The following is a 20456-nucleotide window of genomic DNA, read 5'->3' as shown; positions in this document are numbered from 1 at the left end:
CCACTTTTTGACCACCTCAGGTGGAAAGGGAAAACGGTCATCAAAACCACGCTTTGGGAAGCGTTTGTCAGGACAGGCCCTAGGCTTGGTCACAGTGGCCTGAAAACTGGAGTGGTTAAAGAACACACTCCTTGTCCTCTTAGGCAAGGTAAACTGGTGCTTTTCTGCCAGAGAGGGTTGCTCCTCTGATACTGGCGGATTGAGGTCCAGTACAGAATTAATGGACGCAATCAAATCACTAACATCTGAGTCATTTTCGGACAGATCAATAGGGCACATGGAGGTAGCCTCCGAGCCCCCAGTAAAGGCATCCTCCTCGTCCTGCGAGTCAGCTCTTGAATCAGAGCCGCGGGACGAGGAAGGAGAGGGGACCCTGCGTCTCCTTTTAGGAGGACGGAGTCTGGGACCAGATGAAGAATCCTCTGTGAGCTCCGCTGAGAGAGCCCTAGCAGCAGAGGCGCCCTGAGAAGGGGGCTGATGCATGTTCAGCAAAGTCCGGGACAGCTGTCGCATGGAGTCGGCAAAAGACTGGGAGATTGACCTAGAGAAGGATTCTACCCAAGCCGGGGGTTCAGCCACCGGAGCCGGAGCAGCCGGAGGGACCACTGTGGGTGCGATTCCAGGCTGAGGCATTGTCAGGTTAGAGCAGGCATCACAATGTGGATATGTGCTCGGTTCAGGCAGCACGAGCTTACATGCAGTGCATACTGAGTACAGCCTTGCAGCCTTGCTCCTCGTGTGAGACATGCTGCTGGAGTGGGGTCTCTGAGCCAGAATGACCCCCAGAGAGTATATAAGAAGGTCCACAACCGGAGGTTGTGGCTTACCAGACCGTTTGTGTGCCCTCCAGATCCCACAGCCCGGACCCCCAAGCAGCTTAGTAGGGATGCTGCAACCAGCGCTGATCGCAGAGAAAAACGCTGATAAAATGGCGCCGGAGCGAGGAGAGGGGGCAGGACCTGCTCTGAGAGCGGGATCTGGAGGGCCAAGGAGACTTACAGGGGAGGGGACATGTACTCAGAGAGGAGTGTCCATCCCCTGTGCCGAACGGCCGTTGGGCGGAGTCGCACTGTCCCTCTGCATGATTGACATGTGAGGGCAGTGAAATCGAAAGTAGGCCTCCGGCGAAGCCGGGGCCTAAATTTGAGCGATGCGGCCGGCGCGCAGGCACCATCGGCGCGGTTCTCAGGCGACAACCAGAGAACCGGCCGGAAATATCAGAAAAGTTACACAGCACACTCTCCCACCATAATAAAGTACCGGGAACCCCCGAATATAAACGTCTCAGGTACTTAGCTTGCTGAGACGCAGGGTTCCAAGTCCCTGGGGATGAGTGCTCCATCCAGCAGGATCCTGAAGGGCTGCGGATGGAGACCGGTCTCCTGCAAAGCAAGGAGAACCGTGCTGGCTCCCACTTCAAGCCAGAGCCCGAGGGAAGGTGAAGGAGCGCGGCATGTAAGGCTCCAGCCTTGGAATCAACCTTAACAACACCGCCGACACAGTGGGGTGAGAAGGGACATGCCAGGAGTCCAGGCTTGGACCCGCTTTTCTTCAAAAACTTTCCAAAAATGAAAAATCAGATGAGAATGCATGTGTGGATGTATGCCTCCTGAACACAAAGCAATGAACTGGCTAGATCTGGTTATCCAGGGGGTGTATATGCTCAGAGGGAGGAGCTACACTTTTTAGTGTAGTACTTTGTGTGTCCTCCGGAGGCAGAAGCTATACACCCAATGTCTGGGTCTCCCATAGGAACGATAAAAAAAAACCTTGTGTCTATGTTTCTTCAAATTGCTGAACATGGTGTCCTACACGGATCGTTGCTCTTTTAGGGGACTCTTAATGACTTTCAGGAGTCCCCCTGTGTCTTCTGCTGGAAAGCACGGGCGGTCATATACCTCATCAGATGACAATGAACCTGATGAGATTTATAACTCCCCCGGTTTCTCTCCTTCTTCTTGGGAGATAACCTCAGAAATCAGTTGATGTTTACTTGTGGAGGAAGAGGAGGGTGTCCTAATAAGGCGAATTTCCCTCTTCACCATACTCTTGACCTGTTACCAAAAAGCAATGGAAGTATTAACATGCTGCTAAGGTCAAGGATTTTTTACAGGGCCCTCGGTCGCCTACCTCATCCCTAATTAAGGACCTGATCTCCTGAAACATTGATGGAGTTTCTTCTATTGCTGTCTTCTCTATTAATGACTGACAGAGCTTTTTCTCATAGTAGCTCAGTAAACTTTTTCTGCATAGGACGCATTCCCTATTCTTAGTTTTTGCTAAAACTTCTTGCCCGAAAATGTTAAAATAAGGGATCAGAATATAACATTGGGGGAGAGCAGTCATCCTTCCTGTGGCCCAGAAGCGACCGTGCTAGGAGCAGGGTTGGGATCCTCCGCATTGCTGCTTGGCACTGTGGGATTTTCCATGATGGTTGAATCATTCACCGCCGACTCTCTCAGGCTCTGGCGTCTTTAAGTAACCGGCGCATCATCTGAACTTAGAAGTAGCCTTCCACAGCGTGCAGCGTCACATCCGATCCCTCTGCCCCGGAAGTGGCAGGGGACCCGCACCTGCATACAGCTGTGTGCATCTTCCAGTGTGTGACGCTACTTCGGCACCGCCTTCCAAACCTGTAAGTGGCCAGCCGAGATGCCACTGCCTGATACCCTGCCTCGTGGCCACACAGAAGGATCGGTTACCCCGACAACCCGGACGAAGTTGAAATTACCCCCCTTTTGCCCCATTAAAAATAAAACAATTAAAAAAATACACATATTTGGTATTGCCGTGCTCATAAAAGTCCAATCTATCAAGATATAAAATAAATTAAAGTGATTGGTAAACATTGTATGTACCCCAAAATGGTATCGGTAAAAACGTCAGCTCAGGACACACAAAAAAATAAGCCAATGCTTCGCCCCAAATTCTGCATAAAAAGAAAATGTTACAGGTCTCGGAAAATGGCGACAAAAGCAAAAATAATAATTATTATTTTATTTATTTATTTATTTTTTTTTTTTTTTACAAATTTCAGATTTTTTTTCCCACCACTTAAATAACAAGAAAACTATACATGTTTGGTATCTACATGCACTGACCTGGGGAATCATATTCTCAGCTCAGTTTTACCATATACTGAACATGGTAAATAAAAAAAATTAAAAATTGTGCAATTGCACTTTTTTCTGCAATTTCACCGTACTTGAAATGTTTTTCCTGTATTTCAGTACAATATGGGGCAGAATGAATGGTGTCATTCAAAAGTACAACTCGTCCCACAAAAAACAAGCCTCCATATGTCTGTATTGACCAAGAAATAAAAAAAAAATATAGATCGTGGAAGAAAGGGGGAGAAAATAAACCCCCACAAAAACGGAAAATCGCCTGGGGGGTGAAAGGATTAATAGAAGATGTGAGACTTTCTTCTATCCCAAATCACGTCCTTTATTAGTACATATATACGTGATATCATGTTGGAAATATTTCCTTTATCATCTGACATAATGCCCAAAATCTACCATCTCTCCAATCATACGCCCCTCACCTCTCCGGTCAGCAGGTAGATGATCTCCAGCGTGATATTTAACAAATTCTCAACCATGAGACTCTTGTCTTGATCCATTTTGCAGTGTGAACTCTATAATGTTGCGTCTTTCCGGAAATTTTAAAGGTCCAGCTACAAATAGAAGTAAAAAAATAGAATGAATGTTACAATGATAACACATTATATGCCACTGGTTGGTTACAAATAAATATTTACAAAATATTACATAATAAATATTAAATAATATGGATAATTTGGAAAACAAATTGTCATAAGGTTCTGTAATCTGAGAGCAGAAAAATGAAGAGTCTGAGACCCTGATTCTAGCAAGGTGTCACTTGCGGGTCTGTTTGCTGTTATTCTGATACAATCAGAGTTTTCGCTGTTGCAGTTCTAGCAGTGCTCAGAATACCGAGCACTGCATAACCCCACCCACACCACTGATTAGCAGCTTTATGCGTACAAGAAAGCTGCCACTGAGTGCTAGGGGTGCGGTTACACAGAGCAGTTGAATATAAGGCACCAAACACCTACTCCTGTGGTGATAATCTCCTGCTAATAAAACACTGATTTTATTTAAACAGCAACACACAGCCTAGTAAGTGACAAATCCGTGAAATCAGGGTTTCAGTCCCTACAATCATGCTGCATTCAGATTACATAGCAAAGGCCTACTGACAGATTCCATTTTAATGCATGTATTTTGGGCTGAAAATATATTTTTGTAGTTAGGTTTCATTGATAATTTTGAACAGTTTGGGTTTTAAAGGGAACCTGTCAGGTCCAATATGCACCCAGAACCACGAGCAGTTCTGTGTGCATATTGCTAATCCCTGCCTAACTGTCTCTGTGTCTAGTAGCATAGATAAAGAGATCTTTAGAAAAAGTATTTCTAAAGATCTTTAACCATATGCTAATGAGCGAGGGGACTAGTCCCCTGGGTGTTAGTTCCCCTGGCTAGTCTGGGGAATTAACGCCCAGGGGACTAGTCCCCTCGCTCATTAGCATATGGTTAAAGATCTTTAGAAATACTTTTTCTAAAGATCCCTTTATCTATGCTAGTATATACAGGGACAGTTAGGCAGTGATTGGCAATATACACCCAGAACGGCTCATGGTTCTGGTTACATATTGGACCTGACAAGTTCCCTTTAAGGCTCTTTTCCCCATAGTTATTGCAGACTGCAGAATGACATTAACAAGAATCTGTCGGTGAGCTGGACTTGACGGGAGTTTGTAAATGTGGGTTTACATGACAAGACTTACAGCATTTAATGACGCCGATCTGCTACATGTTTGCTGATCAGAGGTTGTGTGTTGGCCTGTTTACACAGGTAGACTACGTATGCTGTGAACATCATGAATAGATTGCTAAGGGTATATGGTCTGCCATTTATCTGCCAGCACAGGTCCTGTTTACACACGATGTGATGCAGAGAACAATCCAAACCAAAAGATTACATTACTCAAAGAAGGAACATTTTGCTCGTTCATCAAGTTACTGGGAGCCTGTTTACACTGGAAGAAACGAACGCTCATTCCTGAAAGTTGTGCAATGTAAATGCACCTATACTTTATATTTTTTCCGGAGCTGCCCTCAGTAGACTTATATTCACAAGCTAGGTCAAAGGCGATCATAAATCTGATGAGAAAAGCTCAGAAAAAGCATATGTTAGAAGGAGCTAACTGACTATTTCTTCAATAACTCAATTAGCAGTCAGTAAGACTGCAAACACAAACTTTAAATGGCAAAAAAATTTGTAAAATTGCATTTTTAGTTTAAAATACATCGATAACAACAGGATAGAGGAAAGGGTTAACCCGCGCTGCCGTGGAGATAAACAGAAGATGACTCCAAAGGTAAATTCTTCATGATTTTTATTTTTCAATGCGTTTCAGAGTCTAACTGACTCCTTCATAAGGAGTCAAAAAACATCGGTTGTACATCAGTGGTTTTTGATTCTTGATGAAGGAGTCAGATTCTGAAACGCGTTGAAAAATAAAAATCACGATGTATTTACCTCCGGAGTCATCTTCTATTTATCCACGGCAGCGCGGGTTAACCCTTTGTTATACTATACTTTACCGGTAGTTGTGACTCACACAACTCCCTGGGGTGAGTGTTTCCGAAGTCTTTATTCTGGTTCCACCGGGATAAGACACCACCTGAGCCTTTGTCTCTTCCAGATATTACTTTATTTGGTTTAAAATACATGCAGTTAAATTAAAAAGAATAATAATTTGCCCAGAAATCATCCATAATCTTTATTGCTAAGAGTAATAGATAACAGTGTATTCTGGGGCCAAACTGCGAAACTATTGTGGTGCTGCAGCCAAAAGTCCTGAATATTTTGTCATACAAGCCCTCATCTATCAATAGAGTTTATATAAAGCAGCACATATTGTTGGAAATCAATGCACAATCCAAAACTGTGCTACAAATACACTGCATACACCAAAAGGTGTGATGTGAGCTGGGTACAATGGAGTCACCATTATTAAAGGGGTTGTCCGATTCCTGGAGAGGTCCTGTCTCCACCTGTTGGAAGGAATAATACATGTCCTAATCCGCATAGGTCTAGACTGGGTCAAAAAAAGGACGAATGACTGAAAGTCTCACGAATTGCTTCCCATGTTAGGTATTAATGATGCTGCCTGTGTAAGGCCCCTTCACACGTCAGTGATTCTAGTATGTATGTTGCAGTTTTTATACGTACCAGAATCACGGACATACGCAGACCTATTAAAATCAATGAGTCTGCGCACACTTCAGTGATTTGTCACTGACGCGTCTCAGTGTGGCGCATGCTCCGCACAGAGACAAGTCCATTTTTTCTGGCATCACTGATGTCCCATGGACCACACTATGGTGTAATCTGTGAAACACGTACAAGAAAAACACAGACATTTAAAATAAAAAAAGGACATTTTTGTGTACTCACTGTAAAATGTCTTTCTTGGAGCCTTTCATTGAGGGACACAGACAGTGGGTTATATGTTGTCTCCAGGGGAGGCTTGACACTAGGTTTAAAAAATAGTTAGCTCCTTCTCCCACAGCATATAACCCCAGCTAGGCGGGAACTCAGTTTGGTGTAAAAGCGGCAGAAAAAGGACAACCAAAACCACAAGGGCGGGAGCTGTGTCCCCCAATGAAAGGCTCCAAGAAAGACATTTTACGGTGAGTACACAAAAATGTCCTTTCCTTTCTCGCCTTTTCATTGGGGGACAAAGACAGTGGTACGTCCCAAAGCAGTCCCTTGGTGGGAACTGAACTATTAACAGTGTATAACATCAGGCTAAGAGCTGACTAACAACTGCAACTGCAGTGAACACATATCAAAACACTGTCAAGAACCGAGCAGTGGCCACTTCTAAATGGGCCCCTGCCGCCTGAAGGACTTGTCTTCCAAGGGCAGCATCCGCGGACGCATGCGTATGCACTCTGTAGAATTTTGTGAACGGGTGCACACTGGACCAGGTAGCGGCCTTGCAAAGTTGGGCCGCCGAAGCCTGATGGCGGATAGCCCAGGAGGCACCCACTGCTCGTGTAAAGTGGGCCCGCACAGATTGAGGGGGAACGGCACCTCGTGCTTTGTATGCCTCACAGATGGCAGTCCTGATCCATCGAGAAATCGTGGATTTAGACACCGGGTTGCCCTTTTTGTGTCCTACTGGGAGGACGAAGAGGGCATCGGACTTGCGCAATGTCGCTGTTCTGGAGATGTAGATCCGCAGAGCCCTGACAAGATCGAGAGTGTGAAGGGCTTTCTCAAAGGAGTGGACAGGGGCCGGGCAGAATGACGGCAACACAATGTCCTCGTTCAGGTGGAAAGAGGATACGACCTTCGGAAGGAAGGCGGGGGAAGGCTGAAGGACCACCTTATCATGATGGAATATCAGGTAAGGTGAGCGACAGGAAAGAGCTGCCAGTTCGGACACTCACCTGATAGAGGTAATAACGACTAAAAAGGCAACTTTCCAAGACAGTCGTTGAAGAGAGATTTCTCTCAGAGGTTCGAAAGGAGGAAGTTGAAGGACTCCGAGAACCAGATTCAGATCCCAGGGATCTAAGGGGTGGCGATAAAGAGGGACCAAATGCGCTACCCCTTGAAGAAAGGTACGGACCTGAGGGCGAGAAGCCAGCTGCTTCTGGAAAAAAAAAAAGAAAATCGACAAGGCAGAAACTTGTCCTTTAAGGGTACTGAGAGCAAGACCCGAGTCCAGACCGTCTTGCAGAAAAGCAAGAACATTAGGGATTGAAAAGGTCAGGGGCGACTGATTATGACGGTCACACCAGGAAAGATAGGTCTTCCAGGTCCTGTGGTAAATGCTGGCGGAGGAAGGCTTCCGAGCATTAAGCATGGTATGAACTACCCTGGAAGAAAGACCCAATTTGGCTAGAATCAGGGATTCAAGCGCCACACCGTGATATGCAGCTGTGCTGTATTCTGGTGGAATATTGGACCTTGCGACAGAAGATCCGGGCGGTCGGGAAGACGCCAGGGAGTGTCGCTGAGAAGTTGGAGGAGCTCTGGATACCAGGCTTTCCTGGGCCAGTCCGGGCCACGAGGATCACCGGGATTCCCTCTGCTTTGATTTTCTTGATTACTCTCGGAATGAGAGGAAACGGAGGGAAGATGTAGGGCAGGCGAAACTGCGACCATGGAAAGACTAGGGCGTCGGAGCCGAGCGCAAGCGGGTCTCTCGACCGAGATATGAAGGGACATATTTTGGCATTCATTCGAGACGCCATGAGGTCCACATCCGGGAGTCCCCAACGAAGAGTGCTCTGATGGAACACTTCGTCGTGGAGGGACCATTCCCCTGCCGCTAGACCTTGCCTGCTGAGAAAGTCTGCGGCCCAGTTGTCTACCCCTGGGACATGGACAGCTGAAATAATGGGGATGTGCTTCTCTGCCCAAAGAAGAATCCTGGATACTTCTTTCATCGCTGCCTTGCTGCGAGTTCCTCCCTGACGGTTGATGTAAGCCACGGCTGTGGCATTGTCTGACTGGATCCGAACAGGGAGGCCCAATAGTAAGGGTTGAAAATTCTGAAGGGCCAAAAATATGGCTCTGATCTCCAGAACATTGATGTGCAGGGAGCGCTCGGAAGGAGACCAGCTTCCCTGAACAGTGTGGTGGAGAAACACCGCCCCCCAGCCTATCAGGCTGGCATCCGTCATGACTACCTGCCAGTGGACCGGGCAGAAGGACTTCCCTTGAGATAGGGATGAGGCTTGAGTCCACCAGACGAGGGAGCTGAGCGCAGACCGAGATAGGCGGACTGACCAGTCCAGGGAAGCTGGATTCTTGTCCCAGGAGGATAGAAGATCCAGTTGTAGAGGGCGCAGATGGAATTGGGCAAAGGACACGGCTTCTATGACCGCCACCATCTTGCCTAACACTCTCATTCCATTCCGAAGGGATATGTGACGGCGAGAGCGGAGGGATTGGGCGGCCCGGATCAGGGAAGACCTCTTGTCCTCTGGAAGAAAAACCCGGGACTGAGCCGTGTCTATCAGCATACCTAAAAAGGTGATGCGCTGATGAGGAATGAGGGATGACTTGTTGAAGTTGATAAGCCACCCTAGCCTTGACAGCGTGTCTAGGCAAATCTGCACGCTTTCTGAGCAAATGTGCAGAGAGCTCCCTTTGACAAGAAGGTCGTCCAAATAGGGAACAACCAGGATGCCTCTGGGGTGTAAAATAGACATGACGGCCGCCATAACCTTTGTGAAGACCCGAGGCGCAGTGGCCAGCCCAAAGGGGAGGGCCCTGAATTGGAAACAACGGTGTCCTACGGCAAAGCGAAGGAACCGTTGAGAGACACATATGGGAATGTGTAAATAAGCATCTTGAACGTCTATGGAAGCTAGGAATTCTCCAGGTTCCATGGCGGCTAGTACTGCTCTCAATGATTCCATTCGGAAAGTCCGAATCCGTACGAATTGTTCAGCCGTTTGAGGTCCAAGATAGGGCGGACAGAGCCATCTTTTTTGGGAACGACAAAAAGGTTTGAATAGAAACCTTTGCCGCGCTGTTCCAGGGGCACTGGAATGATAACGTTTGCTTTCTGTAAAGAGGCTATGGCCTGAAATAAGGCCTGGCTTTGCGTTTCGGACTTTGGAAGACGAGAATGCAGAAACCTGTTGGCCGGCAGGGAATGGAAATCGATCTTGTAACCTGAGGTGACGATTTCTCGAACCCAAGCATCCAGGGTGGATTGATTTAAATCACGCCGATTTAAATCATGATTTAAATCACGATTTAAATCAAAAGATTTTTTTCTATTTAAATCGGATCGATTTAAATCATGATTTTAATCATGATTTAAATCACTGATTTAAATCAAAAGGTTTTTTTTTTAATATAAATCACGATTAAAATGAGAAGTGAGAGCAGTGTGCATGTGCGCCCATAGTTACACGGACGAAACTAGGGGCAACGATCTAACGCCAGGGTGAGGGGGGGGACCCCAAAGTAAGTAAAAATCTTTTTTGTTTTACTATATGGCAATAGGTAGGTGTTTAAAAGCAGCATGTCTTAATTGTATAAACTATTAATAGCCTCCACATTTTGTTCATACTGCCCCTTTAATTCCACACTTCTAGCTTGGTTTCAGTTTTGGTTTAGTTTCTTTTTCCCTGCATTCAGTTGACATGCCCAAACTTGTTGATAATAAATCTAGCTACTCAGCTACTGACTGCATCGGCTTCATCCGCAGGAGTAGAGAGATTGTTTTCTTCATTTGGTTTTGTGCACACAACAGTCCGAAACCGCTTAGGAACTGCTAAAGCAGGACAACTGGTTTTCCTATTAAGGCTATGTGCCCACGCTAGAATGTCCCTGCGGATTTTTTTGCCTGAAAATCCGCGACTTTCGCGGCAAATCCGCACCCGCGGATTTGCCGCGGATTTGCCGCGGATTTTTTTTTTTTTCCCCATTCAAAGCCAAAAATCCGCACCAAATCTGCACCAAACAATTGACATGCTGCAGATTTTTCCGGATCAAAATCCGCGGCAAATCCGCCGCGGAAAAATCCGCAGCATGGGCACAGCATTTCCAAAATGCCATTGAAATGGCTTGGAAGTGCTGCTGCTGCAGATTTTCGGCAAATCCGCGGCAAAATCCGCGGTAAATCCGCGGTAAATCCTGTAGCGTGGGCACATAGCCTAAAAGTCCTAAATAAACAGTAGGCTTAAAGGACTGATGTATTCACTGAAGATGTTTGCTTACTTCAAACGTTAGAGATAGGCTATTGTTAAAAAGTACTTACTCTCTGTAGTTCAATTCTGAGTGTTTAATAGTGCAAATAAAAATTATTAGGTTTCATAATCAACTGTTTTAATATTTTTATTTGTGTAAAACAATTAGATTTGCAAAAAGACAAAGTTTTGCTTGTGTACAACTTGATTAAAAAATCTGATTTAAATCAAATGATTTAAATCAAAAAAATCTGATTTAAATCAAAAAAATCAGATTTTTTTGATTTTTTTAAAAAAATCAAGATTTTTATCCACCCTGCAAGCATCGTGAGTGTGGTCTAGCCAGATATCCCGAAAAAGCAGAAGCCGCCCTCCCACAGGAGTCGGATCTGAGGGATACCTGGCATCATGCTGAGGGGGCCTGTACAGAGCGAGGTCCTTTGGGTTTAGGTTGCTTGGAGTGGGAACGCCAAGAAGAGCCCCTTGAGGGACCGGATCCTCGATCTGAGCGTTGGGACAGGCCTGGGGCTGATGGTTTTTGGGGGGCAGGCCGAAAGGACTGCCTGCGCCAAGAAGATTTTTTGAAATTTCTGGCTACAGGCCGCTTTTGTGGTAAAATGGTACTTTTACCACCCGTCGCCTCAGATATGAGTTTGTCCAGGGATTCACCAAACAGACAAAGACCCTGGAAGGGAAGTGTGGACAGGGACTTCTTGGAGGTTCTGTCCGCATTCCATATTTTTAGCCACAGAACCCTGCGGGCGAATACAGCATTGGCTGCTGTTAGGGCTGACCAGCTAGCTGCATCTAGGGAGCCGTGAAGAAAATAATTAGAGGCTAGAGAGAACAAATCAAGAATCTCAAGAGCCTCTGGAGGAATATTGCAAGGGCGAAGCAACTTGCTCAGGTTCCTACTCCACACGCTCATAGCTCTTGCCACCCATGTCATGGCAAACAGGGGGCGCAGAGAGGAGCCTGAAGCCTGGAAAATAGATTTGACCGCAGCCTCAACTGCGCAGTCGGACGAGTCCTTGAGAGACGCGTTATCTGAAACAGACATAACCGTGTGTTTAGCCAGTCTGAATACTGGCGGATCCACAATGGGGGGTACCGACCAGGGCTTAACCATTTCCGGAGGAAAGGGATAAGCGAATGAAGAGGAGGATTTTTTATTAAACCTCCTATCAGAATGATCCCACCGTTTAGATGAAAAAATCGGATCCTGGGCAAAGGACTTAGGAGGCTTCTTGGCTCGCTTGATTGCCGACTGAGAAGTCGGGTCCGAGGGCTGATCAGAAATCGACAGAGCGTGATTGACAGTCGCTATTAAAGTGTCTTCCATACGCCTAGACTTAGAAGGGACATCTGAATCAGAGTCAGAGTCTCGGGAATCGTGACTACTAAAGGTCACGGAGCCTGAGTCAGACTGACCATCGTGTGAGTCAGACGAGGCGGAGCGGTCGCAATGGCGCCTTTTGGAGACAGCCTTTTTACGTACTGGGGATGATACACCAGACGAAGGCGGGCTCCTCTGAGGGAGCTGAGCCGGGGGGAGGCTGCGGGAGCCGGGGGGAGGCTGGGATATCTGAGCGGCCAGGTCATCTAACCTTTTAGACATCAGAAGAGCCCATGCAGGGATAGCCTCATCAGATGGGGGTGCTGCCTGAATGGTGGCCGGGGCCGAACCCACAGACTGCACGACCCCCTGGTCTGCCAACGCCTGTTGTGACACTGTAGTAGGGGCATCGCAGACCCGGCAGAGTGGACGAAGAGAAGAAGGATATCTCCGGCACACTGTTATGTTTCCCAAAATAAAGTCCAGAAAAAATTAAAGAGTCTTGGTATTTATTCTAATCTTTTATTTGCAGAAAAAAAGGGAATTTTTTTGTACAATTGCAGAGAGTTCGCCTAAGTCTTAGGCGGACTCTGCAATTGTACAAAAAAATTCCATTTTTTTCTGCAAATAAAAGATTAGAATAAATACCAAGACTCTTTAATTTTTTCTGGACTTTATTTTGGGAAACATAACAGTGTGCCGGAGATATCCTTCTTCTGTGACTTTTTTTCCTCCAGAGCACCTGTAAGGCTAAGTTCACATTTCCGCTAAAATGTATCAGTCACAATCCGCTGCTCTTGTAAACAACGGAATCCGTTTAGCGGATTCCGCTGCTCCCATAGACTTGTATGAGCAGCGGATTGTGACTGATGATGCTGCGTTGCACCCTCCGCCCGACTGATCAGTCGTGGAACGACTGACCGCCGGGCGGGAGGAACGCAGCATGTAACGTTTTTTGAGCAGCGAGATCCGTCGGATTTCGCTGCGCATGCTCTCTGGCTCCCTGCACACGTCACCAGCTTTGGTTGGTTACCCGATATTTACCCTGGTTACGGTGCAAGGAGCCAGCGCTAAGCGGTGTAGGCCTGTAACCAAGGTAAATATCGGGTAACCAAGGTAAACATCGGGTGCTTTGCTGTTACCCGATATTTAGGCTGGTTACGTGTGCAGGGAGGCCGACACTTCCCCGTTCGGCCCCGCCCCCTCCCGCACTCCGCACATGTATGTACACACACACACCTGTCCCCAGCCATGCAGACAAGCACTGTCACTGACACCCTCGTCTGGCCCCGCCCCCCGCTCGGCTCCGCCCGCTCCCGCACTCTGCATGTGCACACACATACATACACATATACACACACACACACACACACACACACTCGCACATACACTCACCTGTCCCCAGCCATGCAGACCGCAGCACTTCCACTGACATCCTCAGCGCCTGGCCCCGCCCCCCGCTCGGCTCCGCCCCCTCCCGCATTCAGCAAGTGTATACACACACACACACACACACACACTCACCTGTCCTGCAGTCCCTGCGGCACTGACGTCCTCAGTGCCACGGCCCCGCTCGGCTCCCCCCCCCGAACTCCGCCCCCCGCACACAACGGAATCCGACAAAGAATTCTGTTTTTTGTCATCCGTTGTACAGCGTTGAACAGCGCATCAGTCACATGCGTCAAGCGACGCATGTGACTGATACAGAACAACGGAAATGTGAACTTAGCCTAATAAGGTGACGCTAGGTCCTTTCACTTCTTTCCGGCAGAGTGGATAGCTTCGACCATTGGGAAACGAGCTTCCACAGGTGGTACAAGCATAGTACAGGTCCATAGAGGATGCCTGGGAAGCTTTATCACCCTTGCGTTTTTTACGCATGTCAGCAACAAACGTACAATTAGTACTGTGAGCCTCTAGCAGTATTACACTACTGTGGGTGAGGAGCTACTAGCAGTATTAGAAAGGGACTGCTATACAGAGCTGGTATATACCAATAGTAAAGTGGCATACACTGCCAAACAGTCGGTATATACCTGCAGGCACAGTCAGTATATACCGCTAAAAGCTGATATACACCGCCAGCTAGCAGGCACACACCGCTAGAAAGACAGCGATATACCGCTGAACAGAGCGGTATACAGTGCTGCAGAGTTGCAGAGCCAAGGAGATGATCTCACCCGTGTCTGCTCCCCACATGTAATAGCATGGAGGGGAGAGACGGCCCACTAGAGGGAGCGGCTTCTGGAGCAGTGGAGGGGGCGTTGCTAAGAATGCAGGCCGAAGCCGGGAGCTAAATTTATGATGCTTCCCCGGGAACACGGCCTGAATCGCCCCACCGGTGCCTCCTCAGGCGGCGGTTGGATGCAGAGGACGGATACACGTCGTCTCCCTACCTGCTCTTGCTCCGTCTGAAGACGCGTCGGTCCTGGGATGCGGGGATCTCGGGGACGCATCTTCGGCTCAAGGCTAGCAGGTGCTCGGCTCTGCTTAGCCCTCTGGAGCTACCTTTGTGAGGTGCTTCCAGGGAGCCTGGAGGGGTACGCAGACCCGACCACTTGGGCGCGAGGGAAGACTGACGGCTTTTGCACGCCAGGTTTCCTCTGCCCGTAAGCGGGGGGAACGGGGGTGAGCACACCCTGGTATTGCCTTATAGTCAAAAATAGAATAAAATCACAAAGAAAAAGAAATAAATAAACAAAAAAACATGAGCTGGCCTGGGGCTCAGGCCAGACGTGTCAGCCTCACTGCTGACACTAAAAAGAACTGCGCTAGTTCCCGCCTAGCTGGGGTTATATGCTGTGGGAGGAGGAGCTAACTCTTTTTTAAACCTAGTGTCACGCCTCCCCTGGAGACAACATATAACCCACTGCAGAGGTGTATCTAGGCTTTCCAGCACCCAGGGCAAGAATTCAGTTTGGCGCCCCCCATGTGACCAATTATTCATATGTGATTTGCACACTTACAGTCACATGATGACGAGCTGCTCTTAATAATTCACTCGATGTTCAAAGAGAAACGTAGGAAGAAAAGCTAATTGTCACATGTAGGTATGAAACTCATATATGAGTGGAGGGGCCATGTGATGACTACTAGAACCAGAAGCAGAGCTGAATCCTGACAGGGAGTATATTACATGCTGCTAGGATTGGGTTAAACTGTTTAATTTTTTTTAAGTAAAGGGCTTCTCCAGGTTTGATATAAAAATCTGCAGTCACTCTGTGTCACTCTGTGACTGCAGACTTCTGAATTCTCACACTGCACACTGTCAGGATTCTCTGGTGCCAGCAGTGAGAGGTCACGAAACTGCAAGTATGCGATTTACATACATATGGTCACGTGCCAATAAAAATGAATTGAGTAAGGCCGGACACGTGAAATCATAATGTGGCCAGAAATATAAGAATCTCATACTTGCGCTCATATGACCATCCACTCCCGCCAATGGCACCGGAGAATACTAAAAATGTGCAAGCGCTGTGAGAATTCAAAAGCCTGCAGTCACCTAGAGAGATTAGAAACTTTCATCTCAAACCTGGACAAGACACTACTTATAAAATTAAGCAGTATAGCCGAATTCTAAGTAAAGGGGTTGTCCAATCTCACAATTTATGTATTGCTACTCGTGTACAGGATCAGAACTAGTAACAGCATCAGAACCACCAGAGGTACAGAAATACATAATTAGAACCCCCATCAATACAGAAACACAGCATCACAACCACCAGAAGTACAGAAATTCATCACAACCACCAGCAGTACAGAAATTCATCAATATAACCCCACCAGTTCAGAAACAGCATCAAAACCTTCTTCAGTAGAGAAATACATCATCAGAACCACAAGCATGGTACATCAATTGTAATGTCAGGTCAGACACAGACATTTATATTGCAGGAATCTACAACTTCCAATACATCCTTAAAGGCAATCTGTCACTAGGATATTAACATTTTATCTGAGAGCAGCATAATGTAGGGGTAAGAGATCCTGATTCTAGCAGTGTGTCACTTACTGTGCTGCTTAGTGTAGTTTTGATAAAAATCACTGTTTAATCAGCAGTAGATTATCACTACAGGACTGCTTAGCATGCTGCCAGGTAGACCAGCATATTCATCAGCTCTGTATGACTGCTAGATCTGCAGCAGAGAAAACATTGATTTTATCATAATGACAGCAAACAACCCAGTAAGTGACACATCGCTGGAATCAGGGTCTCTGTGTCTACATTATGCTGCTCTCAGATGGGGGCACAAAAACCTGGTGACAGATTCCTTTTAACAATGGTAAGTAGATACTTGGGAGTTAACAGTCATCATCAGACTGCGGACTATACAGGAACTACAGTAAGGTCTCAGTTCCACTTGTGTTTTGCACGGACGAGTGCAATCTGATAAAATATCGAGTGTCCATCTGCAATTGATTTTGCATGATATATTGGCATGAGAAAAGAATTGCAGCATGCTGCAAGTGTCAGAGGTTCTCAGCTCACACACCCATACAAGTCTACGGGAGCGTGTGAATATCGCACTGCACTTGGATGTAATCAGAGTGCAGTACAATGTATGCAGAGAGGCTGTGGAGAAGGGGGAAATTACTCCCTCCCTTCGTCTTGTCCGCAGCTGTGATCTGATCGCAAGATCGGATCACAGTCGCATGACACTCGGCTCACGCTCACAGCAGACCCTGAGCCGAGAGTCATTAGCATATTGCATCTGATGATCTTGCATGGGAAGCAATGAGCAAGTGGGACTGAGGCCTAATAATGAGAATTAGTCACGCTGTCCTCTACACTATGTCCCCTTATACTGCCCAGTCTTATACTGTGCCCCTCATCACACTCCCGCTTCTTGCTATGGCTTCACACTATCCTCTCATGCTATCCCCTTTCCTTGACAGCCGGACTCAGAATAACCGGCTCCCACTATGGGGGCGGCAAAATGCAGCTGCAGGCAGGGCCAGCTCCAGGTTTTTGTGGGCCCTGGGTGAGTCTCAATGGGCCCCATCCTCACATAGACACGCACATACAAAAATATGTACACATACAGGCATACATACATATACATATTTAAAGACAAATTCACAAAAATACATATAAACAGAGATAAATCTATACACAGTCATATACGCTGACATACACAGACGGTGACCAGAAAAATGCCCACAGGAAAATTGCCCACAGGAAAATTGCCCACACGGAAAATTGCCCACACGGAAAATTGCCCACACGGAAAATTGCCCACACGGAAAATTGCCCACACGGAAAATTGCCCACACAGAAAATCGCCAATTGCAGCATCACAAAGTTTCAGATCTATAATATTTGAGGTGCAAGGTGAGGATGTTCACATAATAGGTGATCAACTTGTGATTTACAGTTGACCTAGTGCAAAACTGCAAAAATGCTGAAGATCTGTGGTTTGTAGCAAGTCTGTCATTATCAGCGATAGATAGATACAGTCTGCTCTCATCTGTCACTGATTCTGCCTTACTCCTTCCACCAGCCCAAAACAGCAGCAAATGCAGAACCAGCAGCACATGCAGAACCAGCAGCACATGCAGAACCAGCAGCACATGCAGAACCAGCAGCAGTGTGATCAAGAGGAGCAATCTCTACTATCTGTACTCACAAAAGTATCACTGTATTATCTGTTGAGTTACATGTGACTGCAGGTCACATCTAATACATTATCATCTCAGGGGAGCCCACCAAAAGCAGGGTGGTGCTGGCAGAGATAGGGTACTTTCACACTTGCGTTCATCGCAATCCGCCACTATGGAAAATAGCGCAGTCCGTTAACGGACTGCGCTATTCTCCATAGACTTATATTGACGACCCACTGTGACGCAGTGTCTGTGTTTCATCCGCTAGCCGACGCGGAGTCGTTATTTTGACTGAGCACCGGGAGGAGGGAATGCAGCATGTAGCGTTTTTGGTGTCGTTAAAACAACTCACCTTGGCGGATTCCGTTGGAATCCGCCAAAGTGTCTAATGATCGTCTATGGTGGCGGATTCCGCCACTATGCGCTAAGCAGCGGAATCCGCTGATGGATTCCATCACATTCTACTGAGCATATGTACCGCCCCGGGGCTTGGCCGGCTGTCGAGCCGCTCGGATCCGGGCTCATGGGTGGGTGGCTCGAGCTCCTCCCGGACCCGGGGGTCACGTCACTCTGAAGGGATGCTGATGCTACGTGAGGGGTGGTGTTCGGTGGGGAGGTCCATGGCCGAGGCCGCGGTTGTTTTTGGGGGTTAAGTTCGTGACGCCACCCACGGGTTGTGGTGAATGGATGGACACCACCGCTGCCGTTGACTAGGCTCCCGGGGATGGTGTTGCGCAGCTTAATTTTGACCCCTCCGTGGGTAGGGGGTGATGGTCCCGGGGGGCCCGAGGGTGCTGAGGAGGGGGGATGTGTGCTGGCTTGTTGGTGCGATGCGGTGCGCGGCCCGAGGGAACTGTTGTACTCACTATTACAGACACACTGGAGTCTCTGGTAAACCAAACAAGATGGTGGACGATGCCAGCAGCCTTTCAGATCTATGATATTTGAGGTGCAAGGTGAGGATGTTCACATGATATGTGAAAAATGTCCACAGAAAATTGCCAACAGACATGAATGCCCACTAGGATTGGGGACCATGTAACTCAGGATGGGAACATATATACCAGGATGGAGACAACTTGGACCATACATACCAGAATGAGGACCTTATATACCAGCATTGGGTCATATACACCAGGATGAGGACATATTCACCAGGATGATGGGCATATATACCAGGACGGAGGACATTACTACATAATGAAGGGGGAGGGGAGGCAGTTGATAAGTCTTGATAGAAGTTAGAACACTACAAGGGCCCGTACATGTGAGAACATGTGTGAGTAGGGGGGGGGGGCAGGTCCAAATATCACACTGGGGCCCATTGGACTCTGGTTACACCACTGCAAAAACATATCATACATTCCCAGCACGAACACAAGGTGGTACAAGCGACAGAGTCTCACCTCTCTGCTGTGCCTTTGGGGCTTTCAGGACCAGCTATGGCTACTTTCACACTTGCGTTGTTTGGCATCCGTCACAATGCGTTGTGTGACGCATGTGACAGATGCCTTGCAAATAGTGTAATAATAAAGGCAACAGATTCCTGTGAAATAACACATTGCGTTAGTTTTCTTTAGCCGAGAGAGAGAGAGCCCCCATCATCACCGCACACACACAGGCACTACCGCCCCCATCATCACCGCACACACGCAGGTACTACCGCCCCCATCATTAATGCACACACCAGCACTACCTCAGTGACATCCCCGCTGACAGCGCGATTCCCTTCAGTTGCTGTGTGGAGCTGACAGAGAGCGGTAATAGTCTGTGGCCGCTCCTGTCAGCTTCATGTAGCAGAGCTGAAAGCGTCATGGGACCTCTGTGGATCACGTCGGATCTGGAGGGGTATTTGGGGATTTTAATAAAGTGGTGAAAAAGGGTGTATTTTTGTCTTTTATTTCAAATAAAGGATTCTTTTGGGTGTATGTGTTTATTTACTTTCACTTACAGGTTAATCATGGGGGGTTTCTCATAGACACCTGCCATGATTAACCTAGGACTTAGTGGCAGCTATGGGCTGCAATTAACTTCTAATTACCCCGATTGCCACCGCACCAGGGCAATTTGGGATGAGCCGGGTAGAGTCCCGGGACTGTCACATCTAATGGATGCGGCAATTTCGAGCAGCTGCTGGCTGATATTTTTAGGCTGGGGGACTCCCCATAACGTGGGGCTCCCCATCCTGAGAATACCAGCCTTCAGCCGTGTGGCTTTATCTTGGCTGGTATCAAAATTGGGGGGGACCGCACGCCGTTTTTTTAAAATTATTTATTTATTTATTGTACTGCATGATATAGACCCACCCACCCGCGGCTGTGATTGGTTGCAGTGAGACAGCTGTCACTCAGCGTGGGGACGCATCTGACTGCAACCAATCATAGGTACCGGTGGGCGGGGGAAGCAGGGAATACGAGATGGAATAATGAGCGGCCGACATTTTCAAAAGAGGAGAAGCCACCAGAGCATGGTGACAGCTGTGCAGCGCTGCGCCCATGATTGGTGAGTATGAGAGAGGGGGTGAGAGGGAGAGACAGACCGACAGAGAGCGATAGAGAGACCAGGAGTGATTTTAAACAATTTAGATCGTTCTGCTGGACATGCTGAGCATGTGTAACGCCCTGGATTAGCCAGGTAGTCACAGGTAGGCCCTTGCACAAACACCTTCCCCTAAAAAGGTACCAGCAGCCAACCTTAAATCCCTAAGTCACCCACCTCAGGACTTGACGTTCACACCCGGGGGGTGGAGCCAGGCGGTTGGC

The 20456-nt window shown here is 47.6% G+C and overlaps 1 protein-coding gene across 2 annotated transcripts in view; it reads right to left on the bottom strand.

Annotated features, from left to right (window-relative positions):
• The window catches only part of LOC142304033 (uncharacterized), a 104453-nt gene that overhangs the window by 67950 nt on the left and 16047 nt on the right, over nt 1-20456 (bottom strand). For both annotated transcript variants that reach the window (XM_075346012.1, XM_075346013.1), the window contains exon 2: nt 3548-3679. In XM_075346012.1, the coding sequence (XP_075202127.1) occupies nt 3548-3625 (78 nt within the window). In that variant the 5' untranslated portion in view covers nt 3626-3679. The remainder of the gene's footprint in view (nt 1-3547; nt 3680-20456) is intronic.

This window comes from Anomaloglossus baeobatrachus, chromosome 4, assembly GCF_048569485.1.
Source record: "Anomaloglossus baeobatrachus isolate aAnoBae1 chromosome 4, aAnoBae1.hap1, whole genome shotgun sequence".
Classification (NCBI taxonomy): domain Eukaryota; kingdom Metazoa; phylum Chordata; class Amphibia; order Anura; family Aromobatidae; genus Anomaloglossus; species Anomaloglossus baeobatrachus.
Note: the sequence above shows the minus strand (reverse complement) of the source record. Positions and strands in the feature narration are given on the sequence as shown.